General features: G+C 37.6%; 1 protein-coding gene across 1 annotated transcript in view; it reads left to right on the forward strand.

Annotated features, from left to right (window-relative positions):
* The first annotated feature begins 10,970 nt into the window (after positions 1-10,970).
* The window catches only part of LAMA1 (laminin subunit alpha 1), a 73,987-nt gene continuing 71,175 nt past the window's right edge, over positions 10,971-13,782 (forward strand). The window contains exon 1 of the mRNA XM_010708786.3: positions 10,971-11,048. Coding sequence (XP_010707088.1) covers positions 10,971-11,048 — 78 coding nt within the window. The remainder of the gene's footprint in view (positions 11,049-13,782) is intronic.

Here is a 13,782-nt window from a genome sequence, read left to right on the forward strand (position 1 = left end):
TGGCCTTACTGATTCACCACAAAGTCTTTTCAGAAACTTTTTCCTTCATTTCTCTAAAAGATTTTTTCCCTACTTTTGATTCTTCTTCTGCTGTCATGCTCAATTATATGTTTCAGTTTCAAAAAAGCATGAGAAATCTTCAGTTGTTTTGCAAAGAGAGAGCCATAGCACATGAAACTGCTCAGAGAACTATAGGGAACAGGCAGGAATTTGCCCTCTCAGCTCCACTCCAGGGACTGCGAGTGCTGGGATCATGAGAAGAGCAGGCAGAGAGCTCAGCTCATATGCACTTCCAATCTAGCATCTCCTATTGCTCCTGTTGCGGACAAAGGACTGGCCTAGATGAACCACTGTACTGGCTGTAGAGTGCATTTCTTATGATCCCATGGTTTCAGAATTAATTTTTATTCATCACTGTGGAGTATACCAGATACAAACCTGCTGAGAAAACAGATTGTCCATATAGGATAAGGTTTTGTTTCCAGCAAAATTTTAGTCTCTCTGGAACATACAGCTAACAACCAGAAACACTGATTATCAAGATTTCAGTATTTTTATTTAGGGGCTTTGTGATATAAAATGTCAGAAGAAAAAGCTTTATGTATTTTATTTAAAAAAAAACAACAGATTTTAAGCTGTTCATGGCGGTGATTGTGTACTGTTACAACAAAGCCAAGGATTTATAGATCTTGTTCAGAAAAATGAAATAGCAAAGATTTGAGCCTTTGCAAGTAGAAGATAAACTCAAGGGTGCCTGGAGATTAAAAACAACTTAGAAATAAAAGAGAAAACACTTCACCATGATTCTGCTTATATTTGTTCTTACCATAATTGTCTGATCTAAGTAAATTGCTATTATTAAGTAAAAATTGTCCTGAGTTTACCCACAAATGGAGGCAAAACGCAATCATTGATTTTTTGCCATGGAACTTCTGGCCACCAAAGGTGACAACAGCCCATGGGAGACCTCAAATTCAATTTCTGGGTATGCTTGCCACTTTGTTCAGGAAGATATTGAATCAATGTGTGTCTTTTCTGTGAACACAGCTTGCTTCTAAATTTATGAAAGAGCAACTTCTAGCTTTACCAAAGGACAGCATGAGTGTGGTCCCCTGCAGGGATTTACCTTGGGCCATTCCATTTGCTTTTGTAGCACATTTGAACTGCACGCTCCTATGCAGATGACTGCTTTCTGCTCTTAGTTCACATGGTGCACAGTAAGTCCTGACTTATATTTTACACACAGCATCAAAGTCTCCGAATTGCTGTTAATAGTGCAATCTCTTTGCAGTTGTCTTCTGCATGTTATGCTCAGAATAATTTTATTTCTTTCAAACAGCGATTTCATTGTATCTCTCTAGTCATTCTGCTCACTGACATTTGAATCCATCTTACATACTGCTGAACTGGAAAACAATACCACGACAGGAAACTTGAAAATAAAGAGAAAGTAGTGAACTCATAATTTGGTATGTGCAATTCAGCATAACTCAAACAAGTATAATCAGGCACATGGGGAAAAAAAAAAAAGATTGGATACTAGTAGACAGGGAGTGTTCTTTTCTCCTCAAAGTCTCATCGCTTGATGAATGACATAGTTGAGGACACTTACTACATTGGACACCCATTTCTTGTGTAATCACACAAAGCATGGATGTCTCAGCAAAGATAAAATGACAGAGATATATGGATAAATCTGAATTACAGCAATCACAGAATTTTATTTCATCATCTTTTCAGTCACTGACCATACTCAAATCTAAAACTTTTGCTTGCATAACACAGATAACTGAACCTCTGAGTAAACTTTATTTTCCCAGTCAATTCCTGATATTGCAGCAAACAAACAAAAAGGCATTCACACACGGAATGCAAGGCCGTGCATTTTCCTGGGTGATCCATTGTACCTAGTGCCCAAAGTGTGCCTCACTGTTTCTCAAAACAAGAGCTATAAATAGGCAGGCACTTTTGTGCCATTTTAATGCTGAGTATTACACATTCCGGAAACTTCAGTTTTTCAGCTGGCTATTTTTCTTTTCATTTGTTCTAACAGAGCAAATGAACCCAGCCTTCTGAAAGGCCACCCACACCTTGAGAGAAAAATCTAGGAATTAACTCAAAAATCAGGAAAGGACTTTGCCTAGAAGTACTCCTGAAGCAAGGCATTGGGAGTACAGAGAACTAAATGAGAAGGGTGATCTGAATTCAGAGAGTATTTTGTTTGCAAGGAGCAAAGGCAATGAACTTTAATCTGAAAAAACCTGACTTTTCCGGTGTTATTTTAAATCCCAGTCTCTAATGAGGGGCACCAGCTGAACTCAAGGGGAAAGAGGGAGATCTTTATGGCATGCCAGAAAACTGCCTGAAAAATATTACGTATTTATTTATTTATTTATTTATGGTCCCCTATTGTTTTCACACCCTGGGATCTGGCACTCAGAGAGCCAGTAATTTCCTCTGAACTCTTTTAGAAAATACCAAGATTGATATGGAACGTTAATGTCCCGTACAAGTAAAGTTTCTGTTCATGGGTGAAATGCTGTAGCACGAAGACACCTTTTTAGGACATCACAGGGAGTTCCTCACCTCATTATCTTAAGCAATACAGCTTTTCAAGGATGAAGCACAGAAAAAATAAAACTTCATCAAAAATTTCTGATGAAAACCTTGTGAACTCACTACATCTTTCAAGCACTGCCATTGAACCAGAGTGATGCATTAGTTTCAAAAAAGCAAAGTCAAGCATCTCACTTCTTTTTATAGTTTTAGCGCTCTCCTTTTTATATTTTAATAAAAAATATTAAAAATCAAAACATCTTGTTACTTATATACTTTATATATATTATAACATATATTCTGGCTTGCTATTTGCTTTGAGTGACGAATTGTGTGTAATTGCTTTTTGGGTTAGATGCTACTGACTTGCTTTTAAGAAAAAACCTAGAACACTGCCAGTTATCATAATTAGGGAAATAAAAACGCAGAAGCAATGTATACCCGTTCAACTGAAGTATATGATTAGAAAAACAGAGAAGGTGACATCAGGTGACATTATATTATATTATATTATTTATAATTATGTAAAATAAAATTATTATATTTTTTTCTGAGGGCTGCTCTGAAAGTAATGCCTTCTATTTTATATTGTTGGCTCACAATGCCAGAGCCTCACCAACAGCCGGATGTTGGTGACATAGTAGCAGGGGATGAACCTTCCTGCCAACATTCCATGATATTTTGTTGCTATGTAACAGATGGCAGCAGAGGGGAGTCTAACAGAATGGTGTCTGACATGGAAGTGCATGTCAGGCAGAGGTGTGTCACTGAATTCCTCCATGTGAAAAAAATTGCACCACTGACATTCATTGATGCTTGCTCAAGTGAACTATTTGTGGACACCAATCAGTGCATATGAGCACAGTGAGGTGGTGGATGATGCAGTGGCAACAGAGACAGTGGGCCAACTCTGCTGATGTAGGTTTTTATGAGCATGCCATGCAGGATCTTGTTCATCTCTGAAGAAAATTCATAGCTAACGGTGGTGACTGTGTTGAAAAATAGTGTTTTGTAGCTGAGAATTTGCTCTATCAAACAATTTTACCGTGCTGGTTCTGGTTGTATCTTTCAGTTTCCATGGAAATAAATAGGAGGCATTACTTTCGGAGCAACATACATACACGTGGCCCAAGTCCATTCCTCTTCATTCAACACGGCCCAGGCAAGTCAAAAGGTTGGGCACCCATGCTGTAGAGGATAAACACTCAGCAAGTGTGACCTTGATCTAACAGTACACTGAATAGCTTTACTGTCCCTCTTCTAAGAAGTTAAATGTCAAATATTGAACTCCTGATTGTGGCAAACACTATCTGTGTGGGATTGTAACAACTGCTGGACTACAGTCTTTGTACTCTCATGTTGTCACTGCAGTTTTGTCCTGGGCTAAATTTGTCTGATCAAAATGGATTTACTCCTCATTTATGCCACCGAAAACAAGGTTAGTGCAAATGGCTGATCAAAGCAACTTCTCCAACTTGTAGCATCTGGGCTGGGACGGGCGCTGGAAGCTGTGACTCACTGCTTCTGGGCTGCTAGGGAGGAGGCTCATTTGAATAGATCTTCAATTCCCTGAACTTCTGCTACAGCTCTGGTCCTGGACCACCCTCCTAGACTCTTGGCATTCCTCCAGTAATGCTTCCAGGCTCACAGATGAGGTTGCAGATTTGCTGTGGTGTTTTTATTCTTAATTTTTCCTCCACGATGCATTTTGTTCAGGGTAATTCTCTTCAGGAAATTTGGAAAAGGCCGGTTTGGTGACCCCAGAGAAAAAAAGTGTTTACAATTGGTAGTGAGTATATAGCAAACACTGCAGGGCACTGGACATCTGGACCTAAACACAGGAAAAAGATTGAACATTACTGCATTTCCTGTGCTGCAGTCTGCATTCTAGTAATGGGTGTCTATGGACGCCAGCTTTTCCTTCATAAGCTTAGGAAAATAGGTATTTGTGTTTGCACTGGCCAGGAGGGCAGCCTTCTGACTGTAGTCTGTTGTGTAACAAATGTAGAGCTTTCTTTCTGCTGACAGTAACTCTTGATGCTGCATATCCTTTGAGGATTTGTCCTCAAATACAGTCTGACTTCTACTCTAGTTATGTCTGTGAACCATGTCCTTATTTGAATTGCAATCTTATTAAAGCTTATGTGCTAAAAAATCAATTAAAACAGGCTACAGAAGATCATAAAACATCTTTTTTTTGTAGTTCTGATTTTTTTTTTTTTTGCTTTGCAGTAACTGCACCAGCGAGGAGAGATTTTCTTCAGCACACCCCATCACAAAGTGCCTACCTGTCAGTTGGAGAAGCTCATTCATTTGACATCTTCATGTGCATGGAGGATGAAAGAGATTTCTTACTTGCAATTAGTGAAATGTATCGATTGGAAGATGTGTTATTTGATATGTATATGCCAGTTTAAATTGCAATTAATTCCTTAAGGAGCTTTAAAAAATTGTACTTCACAGTGCACCAAAAGCACAGGATGGGAGACTCTATCCCCCATACTAATGACTTATAGTTTTGGCTTGCTATTTGCTTTGAGTGATGAATTGTGTGTAATTGCTTTTTGGGTTAGATGCTACTGACTTGCTTTTAAGAAAAAACCTAGAACACTGCCAGTTATCATAATTAGGGGAATAAAAACACAGAAGCAAAGTATACCCGTTCAACTGAAGTATATGATTATAAAAACAGAGAAGGTGAAAGAAATCTTTAGCACAAGGACAGGAAGAGCCTGTCCAACTCAGTATGCTCAGTCTTTTCTTTTTCTCCTTGTTTATCTGAAAATAACATCCCTTTTTTTTCACTCCGTTCCTCTAACTTACTCTGTGCTAGTTTTTAATTTCCTGCACTTTTTCCATCAACACTACATAAAATTTTGGCAGTGAAGGAGTTCTGGTGGAAACATTTCCTAGGTTCTTCTAGGTCTTGAACCCGCTGGATGTTCTAATCTATTTGCCTGTCATTTTGAAGTGCAGTGTGTCCAGTGAGCACACAGTTTCATTCTGCTAGCTGTCTGTGAATTATAACTTCACTTACTTTTAATGCTCTTGTGCTAAATTAGATTAGCCTGAAAACTGCTCTAGTCAGTGACTTAAAAAGCCACAGTTGCTTGTAGCTATACTTTTTGACCAGCACTGAGCTGTTCTATCAGTCTTCATTTTCCCATTTAAGCATTGTCAGAACAAGGAAGTATTGTAAAAAGAAATCCGTATTTTTCCCTGCGTGTCTGATTTTGATCAACCAGGAAAATTTTATAACATTTCCCGAGTCAGAGAAATCACCAATAGCTGTGAGGGACAAAGTGGATTATTTTGTTGAAAACCATGGCCCCTGATTTTTAGAAGACCTATTCAAATTATTCATACCTCAATATTTTTGGGATGTTTAAAGCATGTACCTCAGCTAATCCTGCCGTAAGTAGTGACCTCTTTTCATCTTCACTCTTAGCCATGCATCACTCTTTTGTTCTTTACTTCAGGAGGCAATTTTTATCCTACACAACTCTAGCCCTAATCCTTTGTTCTATACCTTTTATTCAGTCATCTTTGATGTGGAGCAACCCTGACTATCTTCTAAAAACCTAATTAAATTAGAATTCTCCTTATCTATCACTGCAGCAATATCTTCAAAGAATTTCAACAGGTTAGTTAAGGTTGAATGTCTTTGCTTCGGTACAGTCTGAGTGCCTTGAGATGTTATCCCTCTAACAGAGAACTCTTTAAAATAGCTTTCAATAAATTCTTTAGAACAGTCTTCAAAATCATTGGATCACCATCTCATCTTACTTGACACGTGTACCCTTTTTGATAATTGACCTTAAATTGTCTGGCTTTGTTGTTTTATACAGGGATTCACTGTAAGTTAATGAACTTCATATAAAAATTAAAATCAAATAAAGTATATCTTCAAAAGGTCCCTTCTGTTCTTAGCCACTAATGCTCACAAACATCATTCTATTTAAATGAAATTCTCCTAATCACTTACTTTACCTACTAAATACATATATATTCTTTTTCCTTTGACTTTGAAGACTGATTCACAGCTGAGAGCAGTTCACTTTGTATTTCCTCTACAAAGGATGGAAACAAAATAAGGATATAATAGTTCTATTATTTTTGAACTCATAGTAACCTCCCAATTTTTTCTTTTCAAAATTCCAGTCAGTGGGCAAATTTAATGCATAGATGGAAGAAGGCCAGTTGGATTCATTTGATGTCCTAGTACTGAGAGTTGTCCTATCATTTATGCTTGATTACTTTCTGCTTTAATTTAATTTTAAAAAATCTGTTTATTTATTCTAAATCACATTCTGGACATTTCTTTTCGTGAATCCCTTTTTAACTTGCATACCCATAATCATACTGTAAGATTACAGAGCATTTGGAATGCTTTCAGTTTTTCCAAGCAATTCCACTTGCACGTGTGTAGAACACATCCGATGCTTGGCTCCATGAAGCTGAAGGGCCCGTTGGGCCGTCTCCATTTCTGCTGCTGCCTGGCGCCTCTCAGTGTGTGATGACCTTTCAGTTCCTTTTCTCTACCTTCTCTGCTTACAGTAAAGCTCTGTTCTTCCACCAGCAATGAGCTAACCAGACACCAAAGCTAATTCCAACTCCTTGGAGCTTGTAGGAGAGATTTTGCTCAGACCTCCCTGCAACACGGTCAGCCAAAACTGTGGTTTTGCAAAGACCTAAGAAGTGTGGGGGTGTTAAGGTGCAGGAGAGGGAGAAGTGAGGATCTCAGGAGATCTACAATTGCTTGCTTGTGGAAAGCACAGACAAATGAGACTGCAGAATACCTCCTGGAACAAAGCAAGGGCTCCAACCTTGCTTCCTCCAAGCTGGTCTTGCCCTGCAAAACACAGCCAACAGGTGTAATTTACACAGAAGTGTGCAGGCAGGATGGACCCCTTGTCTGCTTTGTTTGAGGAGTCACAACCATCCTGTTCTCTCCTCCACTGTGCCAAGGCACACGTTGGCTGGGCTTATGGTTGCTGCAGCAAGGATGGTATGTTTCTGCCTGAGCATCATGCTGTAACTTTCATCATGCTATTATTTAATTTAAAGGTACGGTCAAACATACATATTAGTTCAACCAAAGTTAGGAAAAAAAATAAGAAAGATCTTGAACTGAAAACATACTTTTGAGGCCAATGTCTATTTTGTTTAAGTGGGATAACCTTCTGGTAGGTTTGCAAGCATGTGCCAGACAAATGTTTTACAACAAAAACATATTGCTACAATCATAGGCTGATAGAATGACTGATTATCATTTTAGAGACCCTTTGTTCTGGTTCCTCATGTGCTTATAGTCTGAGATTCATTTCTCTCTGAAATTGAATTCATATGTTCTGCAGAAAAAAGATCCAGCCTTTCATTCTTCTATTATGAGGTCTGTTTTCTTCCCCATCCATGGCTGTAGAGTAACTGATTTTCTGAATCCCAGATTAAGATTTTATAACTTCAGTGAGTGTAGCTCATAAAGTGCTTCAAGAAGTGAAGATCAGTGCCAGAATGTGGAGAGCTGCACGAAAAGCCTGCTGCATGCTTTGCAAAGGCAGATGGGTTATCTCCGATAGGTGCCTGGAATATGGAGAGCAACCCAAGTACAGTTTCATGATGGGGACTCCCCGCTCTCATCCCTTCTTACACAGACCTCAAACCCACAGGTTGATTAATTGGCCCTCTGGGGCAGTGAAGTGTTATCCTTTTAAGAGTTGCCTGCAGTGACAAACTGCAGCATAGCCAGGAACTGAACCTTGCTTTGGAGTTCCAGTCTGGTGCCTTTTACCACTTCCCTCTCTCACATGAACGTTTACATTTCTGACCTTCGGAAAAAAACACAAATGCTTATAAATACTAATATTTGCACTGTTGGTTTTGAAATAGCTTTAAAGTCTCTGCAAACCATCTGTCTCTGTAAACCTCAGTCTGTCCAGTGAAAAGACCATCCTGAAAGCAAAATTTGCTTTCTATCTTTGGAATGGAGACAGATCCAGCCCACTAAACTATGTTTTGTCACACTAGTTCCCTCTGGTACTGGATAAGGGATTCTAGGGACAGCTGCCGAGTTGTATCTAGGAAATCTAAAAGTAGCAAAGAGTTTAGGAGATGACAGTGGCTTACCTCTGTTGGGGATTTGAGGAGCACAGTCTCGATATTCTCTTTTGCTAAGCAGCCTTGAGAAGAAAGCGCTTCCTCAGCAACACATTTATCCCAGTGACAGAAGAAACAATCACCACAATTATAAAACAAATCCTGGGATAAAGGCTTGCTTGCACATTACTTTTCTTGGCATTGCTTTACAGGATGTGCATGCTCATTAACTCTATTTATTGTTTATACCATGTTTGCCATAAACAATGATTCAGATTTGATAGGATAAGAGCACCTCTACATTTTGAAATATACAACATATTGCTGTATCTTAAATATCTACACCCAGCCATTTGCAGTCTGTTTCATTCTTTTCCTCAGGTTTTTGGAGATTTATATAAAATTTCATTGCCCATCAAAGTCAGCACAGGTCATTTTAAGAGGCCTAAAAGAACAATCTCAAAGGCTTTATAGTCCAGAGAAGAAAGAATTTGGAATGTGCATACTTACACTTTCTTGAAGTATTGCAAGCTGAACTGTACATGCTTCTTCTACATTGGTCTCTGCTAACAAGTTCATTATCACTTAACACTAAGGCTTAACTATGGTTTCAGCTGCCTTCAACATTTTCAGTTAAGCATATGGTGAACAATCTGTCTGATTGCTTTATGGAAATAAATACACTATTCCTTGGTTGCCTTTTCCATGCAAATTTGTAAAACATTGAATTTATTGACTTTATTGGTCTAAAGTTGAAAATTTTAGATCACTCCAGTGAGCTTGACAACTTTATAGGTGGTAAAGTGCTTTAGCTCAACTCTGCCACCAGGGCATGTGCCTAACCCTCTGCAGAGGGCATGCTGCTCCCTTTTGCCAAGCAAATAGTGCTTATTTTAGTTTAGGCTTGATGAGCTAAATCCTAGATCACCAGCCACCACCACTACCAAATATGAAGACATTAGCTTAGAAGGGGCACTGCTGGGACAGTGTACAATGCAGAGTAGCAATTCCTCACCTCCCAGACAACCTGGGAGACATTAGAAGTCACTGTAATTTAGAGTAGTGCCTGTGTCCTCCTGGAAAGTGAAACCACTTTAAAAGCAGAAGAGTAACATAGAAATACTATAATTAAAAGTGCAAACAAACAACAATAACATTTTTCTTTAGATTTTGGAGCTGATACATCTAGAAGTACTATCTTATGTCACCAACAAGATAAGCAGACCTTTTAGAATAAATTAAACTGAAAAAAATGGACTAGATCTCTAAATCATGGCCACATTATCAGTTTATATGCAACATGAACTGATAGAGACATACATGAAAAATACAAATTCTGCACATTAAGCCTTCTTCCTATCTTCTAAGGAAGAGTATGGCAATCTGGCAGAAATAAAATACAAAAATCTTTTTTACATTGTACAAAAACCCAAATGCACAAATGATCAGTGTTTGTACAAACATACACCCAGAAATCAAAACACAGCTGTAATGTCTACATTTAGAGGCCAATAGCCTTAACCATGCTCTTTTAATAATCTTCCCTTTAGGGAATCCAACTACTGAAGAAGGATATAACTCTGAGAGATTTTACCAATCCTTGAATTTAGTATTCATAATGTGTAATGTGATTATAGAAAAAAATATTATTAGACTGCACTGGTAAATAATGGCTTGACTCTGAAGTCTTCCTCTAACGTAGGTACAAACTTAAGATGTCCTGGAAGCTGAAACTTTAACTCAAATGTAAGTAATGCAGAGGGTTCACTAAGGATGTTTCATCTGAAAGAAATGTGCTAGGAGTGTCTAACATCACTTTCCTATCAATCAAAACACAAAATGCAGCACTAGAAGTCTTCCATCCTCCAAATTCCTCCCACTTCTTCTTCCCAAGTTACATCTTTTAGCAGTTCACCCCTGTGAAGAGGAACTTTGTTAGTGTTTTCCAGTAAATGAATGAGAAATTACTGAAATAGTCCTGAAGTTGGTCTTATGCTTGAGTCTGCTTTCTTTTTCTTCAACATTTCCAGTTACATCTCAGTAAATTACAGCTTTCATGCATTTTGGACATACTGTCAGTATTACAAAACTGTAGAATTTGCTACTTTCAAAGAGACTGTTTATTTGAAATATTATATGACAACTGCTTAACATTAAACAGACAAAAGTGTGATTAAACAATAGCTCTTAGTGTAGACTTACTCAGCTAGAGAAGCCTGTGATACATGAATGTGTATGCTTTTATTGAAGAATAAAGCATGTTGAGGTCAAAGTCCTGTCTTGCAGTGACACAAAGGCTCCAAAGCAGCATTTGAACAATGACCTGCACAATCAGTCTGATAATTCTAGAAATAGAGCCCCAGTGTACAGCAGGGAATAAAGCTAAACTGAATCTGGTATGACTTAATGTTTAAACCATCATACATACATTGTTTACTGTTAGGTATCTAGTGCCTGAGCATCACCTGTAGTTTTTACGTTTGCTTATGATGGCATACATGAATAATATTCCAGGAGGATGCTAAAGGAAAGTTCCATGGCAAAATCCACTCCCTGTAATATTTCAATCTTATGACTACAACTCTGTGCAGTCCCTCCCACATAACTGCTAAATTGTATTTCAAAATCAAAAATGATTTCCAACATTCCTGGTTAGCACATTCAGAGGTTAAACATAAACCAGAAACCAACACTGGCTATCATTAAGCATTCCTGTGTCAAATACCTTGCTGAAGCAAAATGATAAAAGCTCAGCACGTCATTCTTGGCAGGTATGACTGATTTTTTAAAATATTTTTATTAATATTCTTGTTTAATTATGGTCTCACAATTACTTTTATTTATCTATGTAATTTCACCTTGTAGTCTTGTGAGCCATTGTTTCTGGTTTAGCCCTGTGCCATGTCCCAAGAAAAGGCTGCAGGATTTCACAGCATGTTATTACACGCTGTAATGAACTACTGTAGGTCTAATTTGACATACACATTGCCAAAATACTTTGTGAAATCTATCTCCAGAAGTCTACTATAGAAAAAGGTACCTATTTTCTCATATATTTATTTTTTTCACTTTACCATAGTATGTGTAGATTTTATGTGGTGCACAATAGTTTTGTTGTTGTTGTTTTTTGCTTTCCACAAATATTTATGCCCATTAACAAGGATTGTTCCCATCCAGCTGTCAAACACCTTTCCAATGACTGCTTTCTTCAATATGATGTAATATTTTTTTCTTATCTATCCTGTTCCTCTTCTGGCACATCAGAAAAAGGTGGAAAGGAGTAAGGAGTTCACAGGCCATGGACCATGTAGCTGAACAGGCTTTCAATCACAGCACCACCAATACAGTATTTTTAACAGTTATCAAAAAACATTCATTCATGATGGTGCCAGTCCATGGGGTTTTCTGAACCAAGTTGAAAACAGCATCTGAGATAAAACTACAAAATTAAAAACTATTAAATGAAGCCTATGGGAATGATATACTGCCATTTGTAGATGTTATACCCTGCTGTTTTGGGCTCACTTTGTGCTCTAACATTTTCTTATAGATTACATGGGTGACATCAAGAAGGAGTTCCATTCATTGGAACGTTAAAAGACTCAATTAGTTCCTCCAGTAATCAAAAGTGACATACATTGGGATATTTCCCAAACCCATTCTTTCTCTTTCGAAGTTTGATAAAAATGAAAATAGTGTCAGAACATGAGGTATTTGACTGTGCAATCCATTAATTTTTCCTCCTCTGATAAGTGCAATATTACCATAGATACATAACACAATGGGTTCTGCTTACATGATAAAATTCACCATTTAATCAGCCAATTTTGAGCCCTGCAAAGAACAGCAGATATAACTTCCAAGAAAGGCTGATAGATAGAACAAATTGCGGAAAAAGATGTAATTCCTCTGAATTTCTCTTCAAGTGGAAGAATTGAGAGAACTGGGATTGTCTTTGTGTTTCCAGACATTCAAACAATTTTTCCTTATCTTCTTTGTAAAGTCTTAATGCAGCAAAAAGGGAATGATAAAAAACTCACAAAAGTCAAATAAGTGAAGCTGAGGAATTCTCCCTAATAACTGAAATAGCTTAAAATATTTTGACTAAAATCCCTCAAAGCTGGAAGCAATGGGGAATCACTGACATCCTATTTAAAAACAACACTGTGGGGACGTGACTTGTGTAGCTATTTCTGAATTAGGCCAGAAAGTTTGCAGAGGTATGAAAGACTGGAAAACAAATGAAGTTACATAGCTACAGTTTCTTTGAACTATTGATTTCATCTCTGATTTTCAAGATCCTTATGAAAATAACAATTCAAAAATTAGATTGTGCCCAATATTTCCTATAAAACAAGAACAAATGAATCTTTGCAATGCAGGATTTTTCACCTAATTTTTCTGATAAAATTAATTCTGGTTAAATAAATTAGACATTGAAGAGCAAAGAGAATCTCTCCTTTACTCCCCAAGAATTCTTTTCCTTTTATTCTAGTCTTCCAATAACAGACACTCTGTATCTCCTCAGAAGATCAAACAATATTATCAGAATTATAAAAACCTTCTCTCCAATGCTTTTGCTTGGTTCTTCTTCAGGTTTTCAAACACCCCAGATGAAACCGGAGCTTCTCATCAAAGAGAAATCCCCCAAAACACCACAGGAAAAGTTAAAACTAAGATTAAAAAATTCCCTCCCCTAAGGGGCTTTCATAAATTCTTCCAGTATAAGTCAAGTGAAACAGTGCACTTCTAAAATATATCTCAACACTGGTTTTCCCTTTTGATTATCTTCTTTCTTTTTCTTTTTTTCTTTTTTTTTTTTTTTAATTTAGTTATTGGAGAAACAAACAAAACAGAAAACTTTAGTGTGCAATCTAGAGTTCTTTATGTACTCCTATTATACATCCTAACAACTATTGAAACTGATCTTGGAAGCTTCTCTAACTACATTTAAAGAGCAAAGGGAAGGGAAAAGACATTGAGAATCATAGAATCACAGAATCACAGAATCATAGAATCACCAAGGTTGGAAAAGACCTACAAGATCCTCCAGTCCAACCATCCACCGTTCACTAATAGTACTCACTAAACCATGTCCCTCAGCACAACATCCAAACGTTCCTTGAACAC

Source organism: Meleagris gallopavo, chromosome 3, assembly GCF_000146605.3.
Source record: "Meleagris gallopavo isolate NT-WF06-2002-E0010 breed Aviagen turkey brand Nicholas breeding stock chromosome 3, Turkey_5.1, whole genome shotgun sequence".
In the NCBI taxonomy this organism is placed as follows: domain Eukaryota; kingdom Metazoa; phylum Chordata; class Aves; order Galliformes; family Phasianidae; genus Meleagris; species Meleagris gallopavo.